Consider the following 23340-nt stretch of genomic DNA (forward strand, 5'->3'; position numbering starts at 1 on the left):
CCGAGCCGAGCCCAAGCCCGATACCTACGTTCACCAACTCCTTGCATAGTAGATGACCTTGGTGAACCAACTCTTGCAGCGCACCGAGATGCAACATGCCCTAGATGAGGTGTCCCGAAGTAGGACAATGTCAGACGAAGAACCTCTCCAGCAACGTCCTGGCAAGCAGCTACTTGACTAGCCACGAACTGAGTGTTCCGGCAGTGTACACTCTCGAGCCCCCAAGATAATGTATACTCTCGTCCTAGCACGCGGAGGAGCGTGCACTCTCAACTAGGCCCACGGACGAGCATACATTCACGGTTGGGGCCACATTTCGATAGTCAACATGATCAACCTTCCAATCAAAGTGTTTATTCGCGGCTAAGCCCGTAAGGAGCATCTTTCACCTCACATCAGAGTAGGCAGCACGAAGGACGGAGAGAAGCGGTCACTTAATCCAAATATGCATATAATATGTAATCACCAAGCATAAAACTGAATGAGTAGTTCAAACTCCAAAGTTTGGTTTTCCAATAGGACTGCTGCAAAAATTTTAGCCAAATGCAATTTATGCCACTACTCTTTGCTCTGCTTGCCTTCAAACTGTGACATGAATGCGGTTAAGGTGTTATGATTTATGAACCAAGTACAACAGTTTATCAATGTTGGGCAAGGTAGGGATGGGTAAATACTCATTGGTTATGGGTAACCGCGATTATCTGTCCATTTAAATTTGATGGTCACGGTTATGGGTAACCATTTAGATAAATAACCGGTTATGGCTATAACCACTTACCCGTGAAATTTAAATGGGCGGTTATGGGTATTACTTGCGGTTATAAACGGGTACCCATTTAACCGTTTATTTTAATATATGTAAAACTAAAATAAAAAAAATTAGTTTCTAACTATGTTTAGTATCCCGAGATATAATTGGTTATAAAGGGCCATAATATATATATATATATATATATATATATTTATGCCTCGCTTGAGAGAAAAATATAGTTGATAGAACGAGCTAATGTTTAATATCTGTGATTGAATGTGCTAAAGCATCAGAGTGTTCGACAGTTTTGTTTTGGAGTCTTTTGGAGCTTTGACCAATTCAAGATAATGATTACCTTGAGCATTTAGAAACATGTTATTATCAGATGATACGTACCTATATATATTATCAGAGTTGTTAGAGATTAAAGTGAAACGGGAGCCATGTATTAGTCTGTTTATTTTCTTCACTAGTATCAGATAAGAGAAATAAACGTAAAGAGGGACAAATGAGGAAAACATGATTATTACTTTCTGTTTTTCATCTTTTTGTACTACCCATACGATACAAACATACGTCTCTTTTAATGCATGTAAAAGGCTTACACACCAAAACAATAAAAACCAAACTTCTACTATTTAAGCAATATAATTTTGACTTCTATTCTTCCACTTTCCACCCTTAGCCATATGTGGTTGTTTTTTTTATGTGGGCATTCACACCAATTTCACAACAGAAATCATTACTTGAGTATTTATAGTCTCAACAACTACTAATGTTAGTGATAAACAATTCAAGAATTAATTACAAAAACAAAAAGGCACAACTTTGTATTACTTGTAGGGCAATTAACTCCACTATTTTTCTTAAAAAAGGCATAAGGTAGAGAGAATTATCATCACAGTAATTCCCAAGCCTATCTTTTCTCTTTATGTTGTTGCACCCCTCTCTTTCTCTCTCGTTCAGTTAAATTTAGGCCACAACACATTGTTAAACACACTTCTGACACTGAGCTAAGGAACTGAATGTTTGTTTACTACAAAGTCGTTCACAATATTCATCAAGCAATCCAAATAATCCATAAAACATGGTTTCAATTTTGATATTTTTTCAACAATGATTGCATGAAACATTCACCATGAAGCATGAACTCTAATTTTATGTTTTTTTTTTTTTTTGAAATTATAGATTCAGCTTAAATTTATTGTTCTTATAGTTGCGGTGAATTGAATATGGGTGAATAAGAGAAGAAAAAAAATGGGATTTTTCAAACCCTACACGTATGGGAGTCGTAGCCTGAAGCCGCGCTGCCCGAGCCACCAAGTCGTTCCTGCTCCAAAACTCTAAAGTCCAAAACAAAGCCGTTTTGCATCACCTTTCTTACGGACTTAGGGTGCCTGCAGTCGACATGCAACCCAATTGCGCATATGCACCAAACCGTCCCACTTGTTTTTTTTTTCTTTTAGGCCTTGTTTTATTTTTGGCACGCATGAAATAACAAGCCCATGGGTTAGGTCTTATTTTTCACTTTTCCTTCTTAGCCCAATAATTGGGTATATAATCTGTTAACCCATTTACTTCTCCTTTGTTGGCCAGCAACCCAACAACCACTCTTTTGGGCTTGTAAGCCACGACAGCCCCATATTTTGGGTCGTCACTCATTCTTTTCACACATGGGTCCAGAAACTATTCTCGTTCACTGCATATGTATATTGTGTTTGTTTACATGTATCATGAACATATAGTTCGTACTTAAACTCGAACTTGAAGTTTTGAAAATAAGTGCCATAGAAATTCGAAGTTTCATAAAACAATACACCCGTAAAAATCTGGAGTTCTTGTAGGTGATTTGTTAGGATTACATGTAGATGATACTTTTAAAAACAACTGTAAAATTTAGTTTGTGCAAATTACTTTATTGTCCATAATTTTGTTTTGTGATAGAAGACAAAAATGTTTTTTCACCCTCTTATAGTTGATAAAAAGAGATTCATTAATATGTGGTTTAAATTAACTTCTTCCTTACAAATCTGTTATGCGTAAATAAACTAACTTGAAATAGGTCCAATTTTATGGAAGGATATCCTCTTCGGATCCCTTCCACCAAATCTACCAAATCAATTAATCTAGGCCCTTGAAATTTGATCCAACGACTACAAACAGGGGGTTCATTTAAAAGTTATAATAATTTTAGCCGTTGGACTAAATTTCAAGGGTCCGAATTAGGTGATTGGATGAATTTGGTGGAAGAGATCCAGAAATGATCCCTTTCCCAATTTTATGGCCTAACAATTAGATTAGTCCAATTCTTAGTTTTTTTATTTTTATTTAGGTCCATGAATAGAACTCCATGTGTTAGCACTTTTTGTTGTTAGGTTGATACTTTGCATTGTGATTAATATTTTACTCTACTATAGCTATTCAATGGAAAAAGAAAAAAAAGAAAGGAAAAAAAAAGAAAATGATATGATCGGTACTTTGCTAGCAACTCTATTTGAAGATAATCGCTATAATCTAAGCGACTAATTCAAAGAAAAGTCGCTATCTTTATGCCGATCCTCCCTTTTCAATATTTTTTTTTTTCAGTTTGTTATTTATTTATTTTTTTTGTTAATGTTTCTTTTATTTCTCTTACCATAATAACAAATTATCATATTCGTGTTTTTCAAAATATATTTTTTCCGTGCAAAATATATTATAATTCATATTTAAACACTTGTAATCAATGATTTAAAACCCAAATTTAAAGATATTTTTCTATTTTCTCACCTTAAGAATCAATAAAAAATAGTTTCAGGACCTAATAATCGGTAGGATCATATCTAAAGGTTTTGCAATATTTTCCTTCACTCCAGCGCAAAATATTTCTTAAAGCTAAAAATTTCAATTTTTTTTTTTTCACAAAAAACTATGTGGTATAAGCCAAAGTTAGAGTCATTCTATTCGCACCACATATTTCCTAAAATTAATTTAGGACATTTCCAAAATTTCGAACACCTATAAATCTTTTGGGGGGCCTCGCTATTAGTTATATTATTTTTCTATTTTTTTTTTTTCAACTCAGTTACCCTATTAGTCAGTATAAACCCAGATTTCAACTGATTTTTTACAATCTAAACCACCTATCATATAAGTACTTTTACAGTCTAAACTACATGTCATATAAGTACTTGTACAAGCTAAACTACCTATCATATTATAATATTAGTCGGCATAAATTTAGATTTCAACTGATTTTTTATAATCTAAACTACCTATTATATAAGTACTTTTACAGTCTGAACTACCTACTATATAAGTACTTGTACAAGCTATAACTACCTATCATATTGTAACTACCTATCATGGTGGAATAAGTAATTTTACATGATTCTAACAATAAGATGTAGTCCTCCATCTTGGTAATGTTAAAAGCCCCCGAAGCTAACACAATCAATGTCAAAAGCCTCTTGAGCAATTACTTACATAAGACAATCAATGTATAATGCTCGTGAATCATATAGACTAGAATCATGTAACAAATACCAGCAAAAATGAAGCTTACTGTTATAAACGACTCGACGAAAACATGTAAAATTACTTGCAGTTCTCATAGCTTCATGCGAATTCAAATTCAAATTTGGATACTAATCTGCAGGAATCGCGAGAAAAATTCAAAACAGGAGTCGAATAGAGTTTTTGATGAAACGACGAGATTTGATGAGTAACATTTTTTTTTTAATACAACGATATATTTTACACTAAAAAGGATAAGAGTTTTTTTTATGAAATGATGAGATTTGATGTGTAACTTAAAGTTCCATGTAAATTCTGGAAGAGTAATGATAAAACATTCAATGACAGTCGGTGCAATTTTGTTTTCAAATTATGGACACTTTAATTGCTCTACCTATTAGACCCTATCTATGATTGTGCAATACATTAGACCCATATCAAAACATGTGGATCAGGATCCTCTCCTGAGCAAAGGGTGAGGATCCTCCTGACCAAACTCATCGGGCCGTTGAAATTTTATCCAACGGCTACAAACATGGGGCTTCTCTAAAAGTTATAATAATTGTAGCCGTTAGATAAAATTTCAACGGCCAGATAGGCTTGGTCAGGAGGATCCTCACTAGGAATGGACAAATACCCATTGGTTATGGGTAACCACGGTTATCTGCCCATTTAAATTTGACGGTTATAGTTATGGGTAACCGTTTAGATAAATAAATGGTTATGAGTATAACCGTTTACCCATTAAATTTAAACGAATGGTTATGGGTATTTTATATATATATATATATATATATATATATATATATATATATATTTATGCCTCACTTGAGAGAACAATATAGTTGATAGAACGAGCTAATATTTAATATATGTGATTGAATATGCTAAAGCATTAGTGTTTGACATTTTTGTTTTGGAGTTTTTTGGAGCTTTGACCAATTCAAGATAATTACCTTGAGTATTTAGAAACATGTTATTATTAGATGATGCGTACCTATATATATATATATATATATATATATTTATATTTAATTGGACTCGAGTTTTCAATAAATATTTGACCCCAAAATTAGAAATCGATTAAATGGCTTGGATCGATGAACATATGTTTCTAAATAAAAATCCAAATATTTATCAAATTAGCCTTTTAGCAAACTGATGCGTACTTATATATATATATGTATGTATGTATGTATGTATACAAGAATATTAATTAATCTACAATCATGCATGATTCTTGTAATAGATTGACCGTCAAATAATTGGGAGACATCACATATATTCATAAATAATATTGCCGTTAATATAAAAATACATGTTAAATGTACTTCTAACGGTATTTAGTAGTTAGAAAAAATAAAATTATGACAAATTTCTTTTTAATTTTCAGGTTGTTAAAAAAATAGGTAGACGGGTAAAAAAAAAAGTAAACGGGTACGTGGTTATAGGTAAATGGGTATACGGTTATGAGTATGGTTAACCGTTTATAAATAGTTATAGGTATGGGTATACCCGTTTATGTAAATATTCAATGGGTAAACAGTTATGTGGGTAAAAGCTTAAAATGTTATGGGAAAATAACCGCGGTTATCCGCCGATCATAACCGTTGCCCACCCTAGTCTCGAATTATATATACATTTCACGTACTATATATATCAGTTGATATATATATATATATATACATATATATTTTTTTTTTAATGAACAAACGACATTTATCGGAAAGGGGGTGAACTTAATCTCATAATGGGCTAGCAATAATGTGGTTCAAATTCGTCTTTGACGAGAATCGAACCTAAGACTTCTCACTTACAACTAAAAAAGAATACCATTAGATCATAATACTAAGTGGCCTATATCAGTTGATGTTATATGCAACTCTTACCCAGTTAATTACGTTATGACCCTAAAATTAAAGTACAACAGGCCATGTTCACGTTAGATATCCCCTTTCATCCGGAAAGTAAAAATATGTTGCCCTAAACATCAGCCTGGCCTTCTCCAGCCATAATCCTTCGTTTCTGGATGACAATGAAAACATTCTTAGAGGATATTCGAAAGACTTCTTTTACAACTGGAGCATTTCGAGTTTCATCATGTTTTCTGGTAAACTAACATGGTTGCAGATTCTTCGCGGGAATATAAAGACATAATAATTCACAACCTTGTGTGTAGTTTTCTGGTTTTCCTACTAATGTGGCAATTAGAGTCTGTTTTGATGTAGGGGACGGACAATTGGGATCCAAGAGATCCTTCTTTGCAAAAATTTCAAGGTGCAGCAATGCCGGTACCGGACACGTTATTTCAACTAGAATCGAATCAGAATTGAGCTGGCTTGAACATGGCGTCGAAGAATTTCAACATTGTATTGATACTAGCAAATGAGGTGAGGGATACAACACGAATAATAAGTAAGGTTAAAAGCAAGAAAATAATAGAAAGAGAGCTCAAAGAAGGAAAGAAAAGCATAATTTGATCACAAGCCCCCTCCCTCTCCCTCTCCCTGAAGCTTCCAATAAGAAACTATGCCTTTCATGAGCTAATTCCCTCTCTTTTCCTAACTTTTCTTTCCTTTACAATTCACAACACATCCAGATTGCTGCCTACCCAAGAAAGGGATTTCCTCAGCAAACAAAAAGCAACATGCGGAAATTGCAGCATTGGCTATAGTGAACATGCTCCTCCTTTTGAGCCCGAGTTCGAATCCTCCTCCCGCAGTTTAGACTAGATTAAAGCAGAATATCTTTTGTATCAAAAAAATCAAACAGATCATAACTTGAGAATATATAGAAATGACAGAGGTTCACTTTCCCACTTTATAAAGTTTGAAGCTTCCCTCCGTTTTCGACCTTCTTTCGAATTTTTAACAAAACTGAGAGGCAGCTTCTTCATCAAAACATTCTTTGCTTCACCAAATAAACACAAGCACCACTTTGTTTGGTCCTTGTTTTGTTTCAGATTGCTTGTGGGTGTCACTGCCTCTAGATTCCCACAGCAGCCAAGCAAGCAAAAAGAGAATGAAGCTGCTAGTAGAAGTGGTAGATGCTCAGGATCTTATGCCCAAAGACGGCGAAGGATCAGCTAGTCCATTTGTACAAGTCGATTTTGTGAACAAGCTTAGCCGAACAAAGACTATTCCAAAAAATCTCAACCCCATTTGGAACCAGAAACTTTTCTTTGATATTGACCAAACCAAAAACTTCCATCACCAAGCCATTGAAGTCTCTGTGTTCAACGAGAGGAGTTCACCTATTCCTGGCCGAAACTTTCTTGGAAGAGTGAGAATTCCTTGCTCAAATATTGTCCAGAAAAGTGAGGAAGCTTATCAAAGATTCCAACTTGAAAACAAGTGGTTTTTCTCATCTGTCAAGGGTGAGATTGGCCTAAAAATCTATATTTCTCTAGAATCTGAACCGAAAGCTCCTCCATATTCTCCACCACAACCCATAGAAGCCTCTCCTTCCAAGTCTCAACAACAACCACCCGAAAACTCAAGTTCTAGTCCCTCTGCTTCTCCAAATACAGAAAACACAAAATTCAATAGCAAAGTATTGGCTGCTCTTCCAAAAGAAAAAGAGTTCAGACAAAAATCAGCTGAAGTAAGATCAACTGAAGCATCCCACCACGTATACAAGCATCAAGTTCTGCAGCAACCAGGCATATCGGTATAGCAACACAACCTCAAGGTTTCCCACTAACCATGCGGCCAGCTCACCTGGAAGCGCATGGTAGTCATAACCAGCAAGACGACTATGACTTGAAGGACACCAGCCCGCAGCTTGGCGAAAGGTGGCCAAATGGTGGAGAGTACGGAGGAAGAGGATGGATGAGCGGTGGTGAAAGATTTACAAGTACTTATGACCTTGTTGAGCAGATGTTTTATCTGTATGTTCGAGTTGTGAAAGCCAAAGACCTCCCTCCCAGCTCCATTACCGGAAGCCTTGATCCTTACGTGGAAGTAAAGCTGGGGAATTACAAGGGAAGAACAAAGCATTTCGAGAGGAAAATGAATCCAGATTGGAACCAGGTGTTTGCTTTCTCAAAAGATCGAATCCAGTCATCGGTAGTGGAAGTTTTTGTCAAAGATAAAGAGATGATTGGAAGAGATGATTTTATTGGAAGGGTGGTTCTTGACTTGAATGAGGTTCCGACCAGAGTTCCACCTGACAGCCCGCTCGCTTCTCAGTGGTACAGGCTGGAGCACCGCCGCGGGGAAGGAAAGGTTAGGGGTGAGATCATGCTTGCAGTCTGGATGGGAACACAGGCTGATGAAGCCTTTCCGGATGCATGGCATACGGATGCTGCAGCTGTCTATGGAGAGGGTGTGTTAAATATTCGATCCAAGGTATACGTATCACCAAAACTTTGGTACCTGAGGGTGAATGTGATTGAAGCTCAGGATGTGCTGCCTAACGACAGAAGTCGCCTCCCAGAAGTCTTTGTCAAAGCTCAGGTTGGGAACCAAGTGCTCAGAACCAAGCTATGCCCAACTCGAACTGCAAATCCATTGTGGAATGAAGATTTAGTCTTTGTTGCAGCTGAGCCTTTTGAGGAGCAGCTGGTTGTGACAGTTGAGGATCGAGTCCACCCCTTGAAAGACGAGGTGTTGGGTAAGATAAGCATGCCAATTGATGCGTTTGAGAAGCGGCTTGACCACAGGCCAGTTCACTCCCGCTGGTTCAATCTCGAGAAGTATGGTTTTGGTGTGTTGGAGCCTGATAGGAGGAATGAGCTCAAGTTTTCTAGTAGAATTCACCTGAGAGTTTGTCTTGAAGGTGGATACCATGTGCTAGATGAATCGACCATGTATATAAGTGATCAGAGGCCAACGGCAAGGCAGCTTTGGAAGCAGCCTGTTGGGATTTTGGAAGTTGGCATTCTAAGTGCACAAGGGCTTCTTCCAATGAAGATGAAGGACGGCCGAGGGAGCACAGACCCTTACTGTGTGGTTAGGTATGGCCAGAAATGGGTCCGTTCCAGAACAATTCTCGACACATTTAGTCCTAAGTGGAATGAGCAATACACATGGGAAGTGTACGATCCGTGCACTGTGATCACATTGGGAGTTTTTGACAACTGCCACCTAGGTGGAAGTGAGAAGCAACCACCAACTGCAGGCAACGGAGAGATTCTCGAATTGGAAAGGTGCGTATTCGACTATCAACTCTTGAAGCTCATCGGATGTATACACATTCGTATCCTCTCCTTGTTCTACAGCCTAATGGAGTAAAGAAAATGGGCGAACTCCAACTCGCTGTTCGATTCACAACCCTCTCCATAGCTAACATGATATATGTTTATGGGCACCCCTTGTTGCCAAAAATGCATTACTTGCATCCTTTCACAGTGAACCAAGTCGATAATCTACGATACCAAGCAATGAATATCGTAGCAGTGAGACTTGGCAGAGCTGAGCCGCCTCTGAGAAAAGAAGTGGTGGAGTACATGCTAGATGTTGATTCCCACATGTGGAGTATGAGGAGAAGCAAGGCCAACTTCTTCAGAATTATGTCATTGCTTTCTGGTATGTTTTCCATGAGCCGGTGGTTTGCTGATGTGTGCAACTGGAAGAACGGCGTCACCACTGTTCTTGTTCACATTCTCTTTCTGATACTGATCTGGTATCCAGAGTTGATACTTCCAACTCTTTTTGTCTACATGTTCCTCATCGGAATGTGGAACTACAGGTTCAGGCCTAGATATCCTCCTCATATGGATATCAAGCTTTCATGGGCAGAGACGGTTCACCCAGACGAGCTTGATGAAGAGTTTGACACATTTCCGAGCTCTAGACCCCACGATATAGTTCGAATGAGGTACGACAGGATCAGAAGTGTAGCGGGGAGGATACAGACAGTTGTCGGTGACATAGCAACGCAAGGGGAGAGATTTCAGTCGCTACTCAGCTGGAGAGACCCGAGAGCAACCAGCCTTTTCATAGTGTTCTGCCTTTGTGCGGCTGTGGTGCTTTTCGTGACTCCGTTCAGGGTGGTTTCTTTGGTTGCAGGGTTGTACAACCTGAGGCACCCCAAATTCCGGAGCAAGCTGCCTTCCGCACCACGCAATTTCTTCAAAAGACTGCCCGCTCAGACCGACAGCTTACTCTGAAACTACTTGTGACAAGTCCTGTGCAAACCGTAACCAGATTATGTTCATCTGACCTTTCCTTTCTCTGAGTTTGAATAAATGCCCTGTTTTATGCTGATGCTGCTGTTTTCGAATGTGTTGGCTACTGGCCTACCATACGGATGACTATATAACTAAACAAATAGACCTAAACGGATAAGTGGTCATTGCGATGACAGGGTGGGTAGTCAGAAGATAGCACTTGTGCTAAAAAAAACGGATTTAAATCATTGTGATGAAGTCGGATAGGAATTAGACTCAAAATCAAAAGTCCTGTTATCTCTTCGTTAGCTCCTGTTAGTCATGGCTCCACACTCAACAACCAAGCTTCCTCATAGCTTTTCAGCTCATGTCGCACGACATGGATGTGAATTTCGTGAAAATAAAGATCATAGGTTCAAGCTTCTCCTTTAATTTAAAGGAAAAAATAACTTCGCACAACTAGAGATCTGAAGTAACATCTGATTAGATGTCAATTACAAATCAAACTTAAAAAGTACCACCACTGAGATCGAGTTCAAACAAAAATGGAACGTTTGTAGGATAGGAAAGCAAAATCTAATACTTTCAAGCTTCTTCTCTAAAATACAAGCTCATGAGGCTTCATGCCTTGCTTGAGAGAGAACCTTGCAGCCAAATAAGTCTTCAAATCTGCAATTTTGTCTATGCAATTAACCAAGGGTGTATCAACAGCCTTCTGGTCTTCTTTTTTCTCCTGGGGAAGTACATTTTTGTCCTACAATTTGAAGAAAGAAGTCAAAAGGTTATAACACAACAACAAAAAGACAGACACATGAATTGCCATCCACAGTATACACTCAAAATACAGAAGACAAACACCCAACCTCCTTTTCCGCTTCAAAGAATTCGCCTTCTCCCTTCTTCTTTTTCTTCTGAACTTCCTTTGCAAAATACTTGTCATCAAATTTATCAACATTAACCCCAGAGATGTCAATCTTAGTTGAAGTTCCAATAACGTAAGATTGGTTCACACGTCTTAGAGGAACACCGTTAATCTTGAATGGTCCTGAAAGGAAAAGAAAGAACAGTGGGAAACACTCCAATGAAGTTAAATGGCACACAGGGAATATGAAGAAGAAAAGAAGAAAAAAACCTTTACAAACTACCAATCCCGATCACCAACATACACAACCAAGGTGCTCTCTTGAACTGACATTAAACACACTAACAAAACTAATCACTTTAATCAATGTAAACAATGACCTATTTCCATGTAAACGACCATAGCTTCATCAAATTGTAAGAAGTACATGTTCACGAGCATGTTTTCCCTTGTAATATATTTGAATCGTTTGAAATAACACACGATATTACGCAATATACCACACCATATACCGTCGTGGAAGAGATTTTGTGAAATAACGCAAAAGTATCACGATAGTCTAAAAAATCGTTCGAATTCTGCGTGATATTCCACGATATGGCACAATATACCACACCGAATGCCTTGTGATCCTATTGCTACAATAATCACCACATTCATTGATTCAATGACTATACTACTGGTTTATAATGCATTAATGTGAACTTATATGTGTTTTGGTGCAAGTATATATATCTAAACTACCTATTAACAAAATCCTCTTTGTCAACCAATATCGGGTGAAAGGACAATTTGGACTTCTATCACTAAACAAAATCACGGGTAGTAATGTAATTTTGCACAAACCAAATTATTTTTTTATTCCCTCACCCACATGTCATCATAGCATTTCTCAAATTAAAAAAAAAAAATCAAAATAAAAAACTCCCCGCATGGGCTCTCACTATCCCTTTCCAACTTCTCTCCAACTTATCTCTTCCATATAAAAAGATTTTAAAAGAAAAAACTAATAATATGAAAGAGATAGAAGTTGGCAAGAAATGTGAAAGAAAGAAAGAGAGAGAGAAAAAACGAGGGTTATTTTTATTTTTAATTTTTTAAATTAGAGACATGCTTTGATGACATGTGGGTGTGGGAAGAAAAAAAAAACAACAAAATTTTTTGTGCGAAATTACTTTAATGCCCATGATTTTCTTTTCAGATATTTTCTTTCAATTATGCATGAAAGAGTATAGAAGTATTTTCCTCGGTTTTTAGTTGACAAAGAGTGTTTTATTGATAGGTAGTGTGTGTGGGTGTGTGTGTATTATTCATATACTATTTTACGCAATGCAAGTCTCGAATAGCTTACACGAAACCTCCCACCCAACCCCTTACGCGATGCGATTTCTAGTACTGGTATATTAAACCAAGTATCATCTCAAAAAATGAAATCAACCAGCAGAACAACTGACACAATCATTAAGAACTAATAAATCAACCAGATCAATTTGGTACCAAGAACTGAAGCAGATGAACAAAGATTCACTCCCTGTTATTTTTCTTGCACCAATATCATTAAAGTTTAGAAGAAAAGCCCAATTAAGGAGAACAATAACTTACCAGTGACCAAAAGCAAGCCAGACGAAAGCTGCTTCAAAAACACAACTCTCTTCCCCTTGAACCTCCCAGCAAGAATAATTAACACAGTTCCAGGAGTAATGCTAGCCCTATACATTACAAAGAAAAGAAAATGTCAACAGATTATTAATGGTTTATAGAAGAAAATACAAAAAGATTACTAGAAACCATAAACTTCTCAGTTATATGAGGCCTAAACAAACCAATTCCAAATTGAAGCAAACACCGAAAAAGAAAATAAAACATTTCCATCCCAAAATTTGTACATGATTGGTCCTGAAAAGAATACGTGATCCAATTTCTACTCTCCATATCGTAACTTCTCTCTATATTGTAACTCATAAGAAAGTAAATATTTTTCTCAAATCCCTAACCAATAGGAGCTCAAATTCATATCATCACTTTCTAATTTCTATGTTCCCAATTTCTTATCCTCAACACTGAAATGGGTATTGAAAACCATAAACAAAATCCTAAAAACAGAACCTTAAAATGAATGCACGCATGTTGATACATTACATCTCAACATTTCAGCTGCACATCTTCGGAAATGGAAAGCCTAACATGACGCAAGGCAATAATAATCATGTGTATACAAAATCCCACCTATCACTCACTTTCAGACCGATTTTTTGGTATTTTTCTGGCAAAAAATAAAGAGTGGCCATTCCAAAATCTACAAATTAACTAGATAAAAAGTTACACAATTTATAAAATAATCACACATTTCCTCAGAACACACTCACAAAAGCACATATATTTCTCAGAATCCAAACACATTAAGACAACAATTCAACACATTTTCTCATCAGTCAACAGCCAAAAAGAAAACAAAAATACACAGAATCTATAGATACAAAGACAGAGAACAGGGATGGATAAGTACCTAAGTTTTGTGGGCTTGGGCTTGCGCTTGTTGACGAGAGGCTTCTTGACATCGTCGGCGGGGTAAAACTTGGGCGGCTTGACAGCCGGGGCGTCGGCGGCGGGCTTCTTTTCATGGCAGGGGAAAACACCGCCGTTCTTGGCCTTGATAGCCCAAAGCCCTCGCTTGTGGTACATCTTGGACCTCGAGTATTTCCCAATCCCTCTGATCAGATCTGGGTTTCTGGTCACCTTTGGAGTCCTCTGCTTCGGCGCCATCGCTAACACGCGGAGGTGAAGGTACGTTCTCTCTCTCTTCTATCACTCGCTTGCCGTCTCTGATAGGCGCGGCCACAAAACACAGTGGGAAAGAAACTTGGGGGTATATATATGGGCCGAACCCTTCAAAACCCTTGACCTACTCTGTAACTATCACTTTTTACACTGCCATTGGCACATACGGAAAAATGAGGGGTTGGCCTAAAAACCATCAAACCGAAAAATCGAATCGAACCGTGATATAAAAAAATATCGAAAAAAATCACGTTGATAAAAAAAAGTTAAAATCAGAATAAAAACCAAATCAAATCGTTTCAAACGGTTTCGGTTTGGAAATATTAAAAACCAAATGAACCAAACCAAACTGCTTTTAATATAAATTATTGTTTTATTATTATTTTTATATAAATAAGACATTTTTTCAAGAAAACTATGTGCATAAGCCCAATTTTCACTTCTCTCCCCCTCCTTTGTCGTTTTATCACTTTTCTTCCTCTACATTATTTTTCTCCATTCTTTTCCAGTATATTATGCATTATGTACATTTTAGTTTTAGTTTAAGATCTACACTTTGGTCTTGATATGAGCCTTTCTATCTTTTGATTTATATTTATATACACATTTTCTATCTTCCGATCACTAATCTTGTAGATCTAGTAGTGGAAACTCAAATTTACTTAAATTTGTGGTTGAAATATGTGTTTGGTATTACAAATAGAAAAATTAGAAACATATATATAATTTTGGTTAGAACCATAAACCGGCAGGAACCATCATGAACTGAATCGTACGGTTTGAGTAATAAATTTAAGCGAAACTGCACCTAACCGAACCGTTGAAATTTTCCCGTTTTAGTTCCATTTTGAGGGTGGAGCTAGGCAGAAACGAACCATGCCATCCCTACAGAAAATGACCATTTTGGTCATTGTACTTTCATAGTACAATTTTTTTTATAGCTCTTTACTTAAAATATTCTTTGAGATTTGTATAACTCATCACTTTAGTCTCTGAGATTTGAAATCAATAGAAGTGGTCCCTGAGAATGTCCAACATCAATCATTTTGATCATTCTGTTAAACATTATGTTAAATAAGAATCAAAATGACAAAAATACCCTTAATTTAATAAACAATAGTTCAAAATAATTTCACAAAAGTTGAGGGTATTTTTGTCATTTTGATTCTTATTTAATAGAGATTTTTCATGGAATTACCAAAATGATTGATGGTGGACAATTTCATCAATATCAAATCTTAGGAACCAAAGTAAGGAGTTATGCAAATCTCATAGACCATTTTGGCTAAAAAGCCTTTTTCATACAACAATATATTTGGGTAAGGAATAATAAATTATAATTGATTTATGTGATTTGAATTTAAGAATTATGTACAAGTAAAATGAATTATTTTAAGGTAATACTAAATGACTCGTAATTTATTATTTCAACTTTTAAATAAGGAAAACTAATGAAAAGTGTGACGTCCCGTCCCGGGATTATTAAAACGTACTTGTGAAATGACCGTTCTACCCCTAGTTCGTTTCGTTATGTTGTTTGGTGGTTTTGCGTGGTGTGGCATGTGTTGGGCCACACACACATGCACTGTCACTTTCTCTGTCTCTATCCTTTTCTCTGTCTCTGTCCCGTGTCTCTCTCTCCCTTCTTTCTTCTTCTTCCTTTTGTAAACGTACGGACAAACACACAACTCACTCAAACGTTCACAGATCGAAGGAACCAAGTGCATTTTCGAACTCGTGAGGCTCGTGCGAGTGCAACCATACCATTTTCAGGTGAGAACACTAACGTTTTCACGTCGATTCGAGGTGGTCCGATTTGAGTACTGTTTATGCAAACATTAACCTAGCACGTTTTTGGGATTTTTAAGCTCATAGGTAGCTTGGTGGTGTCCCAAGGAGCCTCGGAGTACTTCGTTGGACGAATTTGGACGTCGGAATAGCTTGGTTCGAAGTAGGCCGGTCTTTGAGTTTGGAGACAGGTATGATCTGGTGATTTTTAGCCCTCGAAACTTGTATAACGTTGTTCTACTAGTCCTAAGCTTCATTTTGGTTCAAGAATCGTGAAAAATGGTTGAGAAACGAGTGAGAAAACTAAGTTAGAAAATTTTTCCAGTTTCCGGCACCGGCGACGTCGCCGTAGGCTCGCCGGAGAAGGTGACGGAATATTCCGTCAAATCTGACGGAATATTCTTGACGCCGTTGACGGAATCCGTTAGAACTAACGGAATATTCCTCACGGCGTCAGTTGACGCCGTCAGCGTGCCAGGCACGTGCCTGCGCGTGGCCGGCGCGTGTGGCCGTGCCTTGGCCGGCGCGTGGGGGCGCGTGCGGCGGAGGAAATTTTTTCTAAAAATATGGTTGTGATCCTGAGGTTGTGTAAAGCCCGTTGGTATATTCATTTGTCCATTTTGAGCAATGTATGAGAAGTTATTACGAGAAGTTGGTTATGTGCTTTAAAGTTAACGTTTTTATAGTTATTTTGCATATAGGTGACACGTACCCCGAGGACGAGCGTGCGCACTCGAGACAGGGGGGCTACAACCTTTCCACTTATCAGTGAGTGGGCTTTTGGTTTTCCGTATATACCTATATACTATATTTTCCCCAGAAATTGATTAAATGGTTATCAGTTATATGCCATGCATTACATTATCGTTAGTCATGCATCGTTGGTTGCATTAGTAGTTGCATATATATATACATATGCATATTGGGTGCTGTGGACGCACAGGTAAGTGCCAGGTAAGTGTTATTCATGTTTATATTTCAGTAGTGGTTTGAGATGCTTAGAGAGCTCATAACCTGCACCCCCGATGTTAGTGCTCCCGCCCAGAGTAGGGCACAGTCCTTCACGTGATGTTCACCTCCCGCACCACACGCTCAGCTTGGATCCAAGTTAGGTGCACAGTCCTGTCGTACATACCACTTTAGGTGGTTCCGATTCGTAGGTGACCCGCGATTATTCGCACAGCCTTCACGTGATCGTAGCACTAGAGCGTATATATGTATTACACCCAGGCCTGTCGTACAGACCACTTTAGGTGGTTCCGACTCGTGGGCAGGTTCAGTTATTGATTTTGAGATTTGAGCTCTATATGCAGCTGTATAGGTCACGTTAGGTGACTTCGGCTGCCAGATTACATGTTATTGATTTGATTTATACCTGAGCACTTGCATTGTATTATGAGGTTTCGACATGGCATATCTTGAGCATGATTGGCATACCCTTGAGCATGTTTGGGCACATCTATATACATACGTATATACGTTATTTTTCTGGGAAGTATACAGGTTTTACGGCGAGGGGTTAGAAAGTATTTTACTAATGGTTTTAGAAAAGATTTGTTTTTGCCCACTCGCGCTTTTGTTTTGCACCCCTCCAGGTTCTAGTTGCTTAGCAATTTCGGTGGTTTCCCAGAGGGTTCTTCCGGCTTTTCTGACAGACACTCACCAGCGTAGGGTCACCTTCGGGTGTACTTATGTCGCAACTTTTCTTTTGGACTGCTGTAGTCTTGCTCTGAATTTGTATCTCACTTACGCTAGCACTTGTTTTAGTACTTTGCATGCTAGTTTTAAATTATTTGTACTTCTTACATTACTATCTTATTAGCTTCCGCACGTGCACATGGTTACGTCACCTTCGTGTGACGGCCAGCACGCCCTGATCTCAGTCGGGGTGTGTCAAAAAGGGTTTGAAAACTTTGAGTTTTAACAATAAGGACAAAATACAGGATAAAGTGAATAGTACCATGTTTGACTTTTTAGTGTAAAAATGTGGTTTTTCGTTAAAGTGAACAATACCGCGGGCTTTTCGTTAAAACTCCCTTTAAATAAAAGGTCGGCGCTAACCAATTTACATCGGTTTCACTAAATTCATCAAGTGTTAAACGGGGAGATAGTTTTACCCTTTAGGCCTAAGTTCATTACTCTCAATTTTACTGGATTTTAGTGTTAAAACCAAATCAAACCAAACCAAACTGATCAAATTAGTTAATTTTGGTTGATCTTCTGCCTTCCTTGCTTTTAGATATGCTCTACAATGCAATTTTTTTGGTATTCTAAATGTGAAATTCAATAAATCAAATAGCTAATCTAATATTGTTTACTTTAAGCTAATCTAAATTACCGCACGAGATTAAGACGCATGCATGTGAGAGCTAATTCTCGTCTCAAATTGAAATGATGAAAATCTACATACACAAAGAAAAGAGACAAGCAGTTGGCATTGGCTATATATTAGAACAAAGTAGTTGGCATTGGCTATATATAAAGAACAAAGGAATTAACTCTAGCGTTTAGGTTCGTTGAAACTCCTAGCAGAGTGTTACCTAGTATGCACATCAATGGAGCACTATTCCCTTGAGATTCCCATAATGTACTTTGGGGGTGGACGTAGGATACTCAAAAAGATGTAGTTTGTAGTCGCGTAGTTAAAGTTTGTCTTCAAAATCAAATAGGAAATTGATCTTCAAGGTGGAATAAGAAAGCAATATTCAAAGTTCAATGGGAAAACAATCTTCTTCCTTGATCTCCAAGTTAGCTTGAGAGATTTAATTCTTTTAGGATTTCAACAATGAATGGGATGCCGTTTCTTCATTCATTGCCGAAGCAACTATCAATAAGGGTGCTTGGACTCTTCTTTCTCATCACAAATATCTGCGTAAGCATTCGTCGAGAGCAAAGAGCAAGCAATTTATGAAATTTCTGGTGAGTGTCAAACAATCCAACACTTATGCCGAGAAAATCAGCAATAGTCGAAAAAAATTCGGTGTTGTTGTTGGTCGCACATGCGAGTTGGGCTACGACTCTGTCAGCTGAGCAGCCCTAGCCGGATCGGCTTGACTTGGCTGGGTATTATGCCAATGACTCAGCTCGGCTTTGACTAGCAACTTGGGCTAGGCCTTTTTTTTTGTTTTTTTGTTTTTCGTTTTTTTGGCAACTTGTTGATCGTCGGCCTTCTATTTCGTGAGATGTGAACTGTGTCTCTTAAAAAAATTTATCGTCCGAGAGAAATCTCTTGAAGTTTCTTTATATAGGCAAGGCGGCTCCACCACTTATGTGGGCTATTTTGTTCCTCGTTGTCTAATTCGGATATTGCTGAGAGGTATCGAGACTGGAGGCAAAATGATCTTTCTATTTTCCCTCAAAGAGTCAAAGCTTGGTTGGTTGGTGACTATTTTGCCCTGAAACTATGCATGAATGTGAATAAAACATTGAGATTAGTACAGAAATTAATAACGCTACACTACCTCATGTATATACAGAAAATAAGTAAAGAAATAAACCGAGAAACCTATCACTCACCGCTCCACCACTCCACTTCAAGATTCCAGCAAAGGTTCTTCCTCTTCTTGTCTCTTTATAGTAATATTGTTTTTGTCTTAAGAAACCACCCTAGCGTTTTTTGGGTCAATATTAACCCTACTATCTCTACTATTAATATAATTCTCTTTGTCAACTAAAAATATGTGAAAAAGAAACATTATAGACAATATAGTAAATCACACATAAAATGATTTTGCTATTTTTTTTTCTCTCCATCACAGCCAAGTGATCTCGTATTTTCCTCCCACCTATGACTCTCCTCTTCTTAATTTAAAGAGAGTTTTAATGAAAAGTCCGCGGTATTGTTCATTTTAACGAAAAATCATATTTTTACACTAAAAAATCAAACATGGTACTATTCATTTTACCATTTACTTTGTCCTTATCATTAAAACTCAAAATTTTCAAGTCATTTTCATTAGTTTTCTTTAATTTAAAATCGTTAAAATCAAATCATTATTCTTATAAAGTAATATTTCTCTCACACACTTGCCTTTGCTAGTAAGAAAATGGGAAAAGAGTGTCCAAGAAAAAATGAAATGAAGAAAGAGGCTACATTCATATCTCATCTTACCCGCGGGTGAGATACTTCTGAAGAAGACCAAAATCCCAGCAAGATAATGAGATGATGAAATTGAAGCCTTCCTCCTCAGCAACTTTCCCACCCTTTCTCCCACTCTCCTCGCTTAAAACCCCATTAACCCCAAGATGGCCACAATCTCATCCATATTCTCACCACCCAATCTCCTTCACCACCCCACAAAACCCATCAAAACCTCACCTAAACTGCCCCTCCAAATCCTCAAACCAACCCAATTTCAGGGCTTTCACAAACTCACTTCCTCCTATCTGACTCTGACCCCCAGGCACTCACAGAGGCTCTTCGCTGTCGCCCAAGAAGTCGCGGCGGACCCGGCTTCGAAGGCTGCCAGGAGAGTCTACATTGGTAACATTCCCAGGACTCTGGATAATGCTGAGCTTACCAAAATTGTTGAGGAACATGGTGCTGTCGAAAAGGCTGAGGTATTTCAAAAATTTCCATGTTCCTTCTGTCTCCCTTTTGTATTTTCATGCCCTTTTGTGCTGTTTTAATTTGTTGGGTTGTTGAAGATTTCAGAGCTCAGTGTGACTAGTATTTGATATTTGGTAGGCACTACTTTTGTGTTTGTTACCTTGAGAATGTGTTTAGTTTTGTTAAGTTGGTTTAATTGGTGCAAAGGGAATTTGTGTTTACGAATTTAGTTTTGCTTGTCGCAAATCTTTAGTTATATTTTACGAAATTTGGTTTACGTCAAAAAATAATTCCATGGGGATGTGTGTGGAGAATTATATTGAAGAACGCTTTTTTTTAATATGAGTTGACTTTACTGTTGAATAAGTGGCCAAGTGGCCATACTTTAGATTAAACAAAAGAAGGTGGAAACACCTTTCCTTGTTTTGGGGAGGAAAATAAGGGAAAAGAATGTTTTGGTTCCCTAGCACAACCCGTGAGTTTGGTTTTGGCAGAAAGCTAAAAGAAAAAAATATTGTTTTAAGAATGAGTGCTCATGATTTGGTTAAAAGAGGTGAGCTCATTCATTTCGGTTTTGGAAGAAAAACAAGAGAGTGAGAGCTGAAAAACAGAGGGTAGAGAAGAAGAAGAAATCTGGAGCAGCAACCCCATTTCGAAGAGAAGAAGGTGCTCTTCTTTTTGGTTAGTAATCATCCATCAAAGTAATTGTAATAGCTTTGAGCTTTGTATAGAGAAGAAATTAATCACTATATTTTCTTCTCTATTTGTTTCTTTGGTGTGTGAGAGCTTTTGAGTGTATTGGGGTTAAGGGTTGTGAGATTGCCAACACTTTGTAAACTACCATTTGGTTGATAGTGGATTATTGGGTGAGCTCCTACTGCTCCGAGGACGTACTCCAGTTACACTGACTGTTGAGGAACCTCGTTAAAATCTTGGTGTTATTTTATATTTTGTTCTTGCATTTTATTTGATATATTTCCTGTGGGTTAGCTTGAGTTGGTTCCAAAAATTGATTTGGTGCTATCCTAGCACAACATTTACTATAACAAAGAAAAGAGATGGCTATCTTTCCTTCCTTTTGGGCGTAGGTGATGTATGATAAGTACTCTGGAAGAAGTCGCCGATTTGCATTTGCTACGATGATGACTGTTGAAGATGCAAATGCCGTGGTTGAGAAACTGAATGGAACTGTAAGTGTTACCAAGGTTCATAAGTTTATTTTGATTAAAACACTGTTAAAAAATGCATCTACTGAAATGTTTTCTGCACTCTATTGGCACTTTTTTCAGTTTCCGTAGTAAGATTTTATTAATTGTTGGAAATCAATTAACTCCATCTTGTTATACAGGAGATCGGAGGGCGTGAAGTCAAAGTAAACATAACTGAAAAACCCCTGCTACAAGCGGACACATCACTTGTTCTGGCAGAAGAGTCTCAATTCATTGACAGCCCCTACAAAGTTTATGTTGGAAATCTTGCAAAGGAAGTAACTACGGATACACTCAAAACCCTTTTCTCTGACAAGGGAAAAGTTCTTAGTGCAAAGGTTTCCCGAGTTCCAGGGACCTCAAAATCTAGCGGATTTGGGTTTGTTTCTTTTTCCTCGGAGGAGGATGTAGAAGCTGCAATCTCGTCCTTCAACAATACTGTAAGTTTCTAGCTGGTGTACCATGTTTTAGAGGAAGCTTGGAATCTAACTATACAACATGCATACATATATTCACTTGCACATATTTATGGATGTTCTGTTGAGTTTTTGATACACTTGAGCACGTTTGTTTATATTCTTATATGTTCTTATGGCAGTTTTCATACACTTTTATTATAGAACATATGACAGGCAACATGCACCATAATCGAAAATGTATTACAAATCATGGCTACACTACATATACCTAATGCTTAATTGCTTATGCATCTAGAATCACCCCTGTCAATCTGACTTAATTCCTTTGTTCAGTGAACTTTTTAATCACCAACGATGAGCCAAATTACTGCAAGTCTTGTATAATTCTCCAAAGCTTTTTAATCTGCATGGTATTTCGTCCCTAGTTGCCTTTTAGTCTGCATAATTTCCTGCAAGTCTTGTATAATATCTTATCCCTAATCAGAACACCCTATCTCATCCTCCGAGCTGTATGCTTCCTTTTGGTTTCTAATCCTGCTCATGGTCATGTGTTACTACTACTACCACTACTAATAATGTATGCTGTCGAAAAGTGTTTGAGTTGGTACTGATAATATATTGTTCTTTTATCTTGATGGATTATGCTTTTGTCATGAATTTGTTGGAAGTGATTCTTCCCTTATTGCAAATAATCGAAACTGTTTGATTTCCTTAGCAAATTGAATCAGTTGCTATCCCCTTTCATCACGTTATACCATTTATTTGTATTACTTATTGTTCATTGCAGTTGTTCGAAGGGCAAAGAATTCGTGTGAACAAGGCATAGTAGAGCTGGCAGAAGAGAGTTTGCACTTGTATCAGAAATTAGGGTAGGCCCATATGATTATGAGTGAAACCAAAAATCGAAGTCATTTTTGTAGTTTCTTATGGTTTCAATCTTAATGACATTGTCACGACCTTGAGGTTTTCTGGTCATTCCTGGTAGAAGCTGATTGGATTGAAAGTTATCAATGTATGATATGGCATAATTAGTGCGTCCGATTTTATTGTGGCTTATCTTGGTTGAAATTGCCTCTAATTTGAACTAGATTTGAGCATCCATTGAGTTAAAGTAATCTTGCTCAAGCGTCGTTTTGGATTTGGTTGGATTTAACTTGTTTAACAGTCAATATTAAGATCAAAACGAATGGCTTTTCTTTTGACCCATGTTCCTTAGTAGGACATGGAATGCTTTGTAATTTTGAGTGCATGCTAGAATTTGTGACATTTGATGTACAGTGGTCATTATCACATCTGTTTATGCATCAATTGTACTACGTAAAATTTGAAAAGACTGATCGGAAGTCTTTTCCGACATTTTTACAATCAGATAATTAAT

The 23340-nt window shown here is 37.5% G+C and overlaps 2 protein-coding genes and 1 pseudogene across 2 annotated transcripts; 2 read left to right on the forward strand and 1 right to left on the reverse strand.

Moving 5' to 3' along the window:
* The first annotated feature begins 7267 nt into the window (after positions 1 to 7267).
* LOC137746631 (FT-interacting protein 1-like) lies at positions 7268 to 10442 on the forward strand (annotated as a pseudogene).
* Positions 10443 to 10768: 326 nt separating this feature from the next.
* LOC137746632 (large ribosomal subunit protein eL6z-like) lies at positions 10769 to 14083 on the reverse strand. The gene is made up of 4 exons (XM_068486637.1): positions 13727 to 14083; positions 12823 to 12929; positions 11222 to 11403; positions 10769 to 11112 (listed from the first exon to the last, which is right to left on the reverse strand). The coding sequence occupies exons 1-4, from the start codon at positions 13981 to 13983 to the stop codon at positions 10957 to 10959; spliced, it is 702 nt and encodes a 233-aa protein (XP_068342738.1). The 5' UTR covers positions 13984 to 14083; the 3' UTR covers positions 10769 to 10956.
* Positions 14084 to 19925: 5842 nt separating this feature from the next.
* LOC137748709 (small ribosomal subunit protein cS22-like) lies at positions 19926 to 23168 on the forward strand. The gene is made up of 4 exons (XM_068488886.1): positions 19926 to 20346; positions 21424 to 21525; positions 21684 to 21983; positions 22750 to 23168. Exons 1-4 carry the CDS (start codon positions 20032 to 20034, stop codon positions 22786 to 22788), a joined length of 756 nt encoding a protein of 251 aa, XP_068344987.1. The 5' UTR covers positions 19926 to 20031; the 3' UTR covers positions 22789 to 23168.
* Positions 23169 to 23340: the final 172 nt, after the last annotated feature.

This window comes from Pyrus communis, chromosome 10, assembly GCF_963583255.1.
Source record: "Pyrus communis chromosome 10, drPyrComm1.1, whole genome shotgun sequence".
Classification (NCBI taxonomy): domain Eukaryota; kingdom Viridiplantae; phylum Streptophyta; class Magnoliopsida; order Rosales; family Rosaceae; genus Pyrus; species Pyrus communis.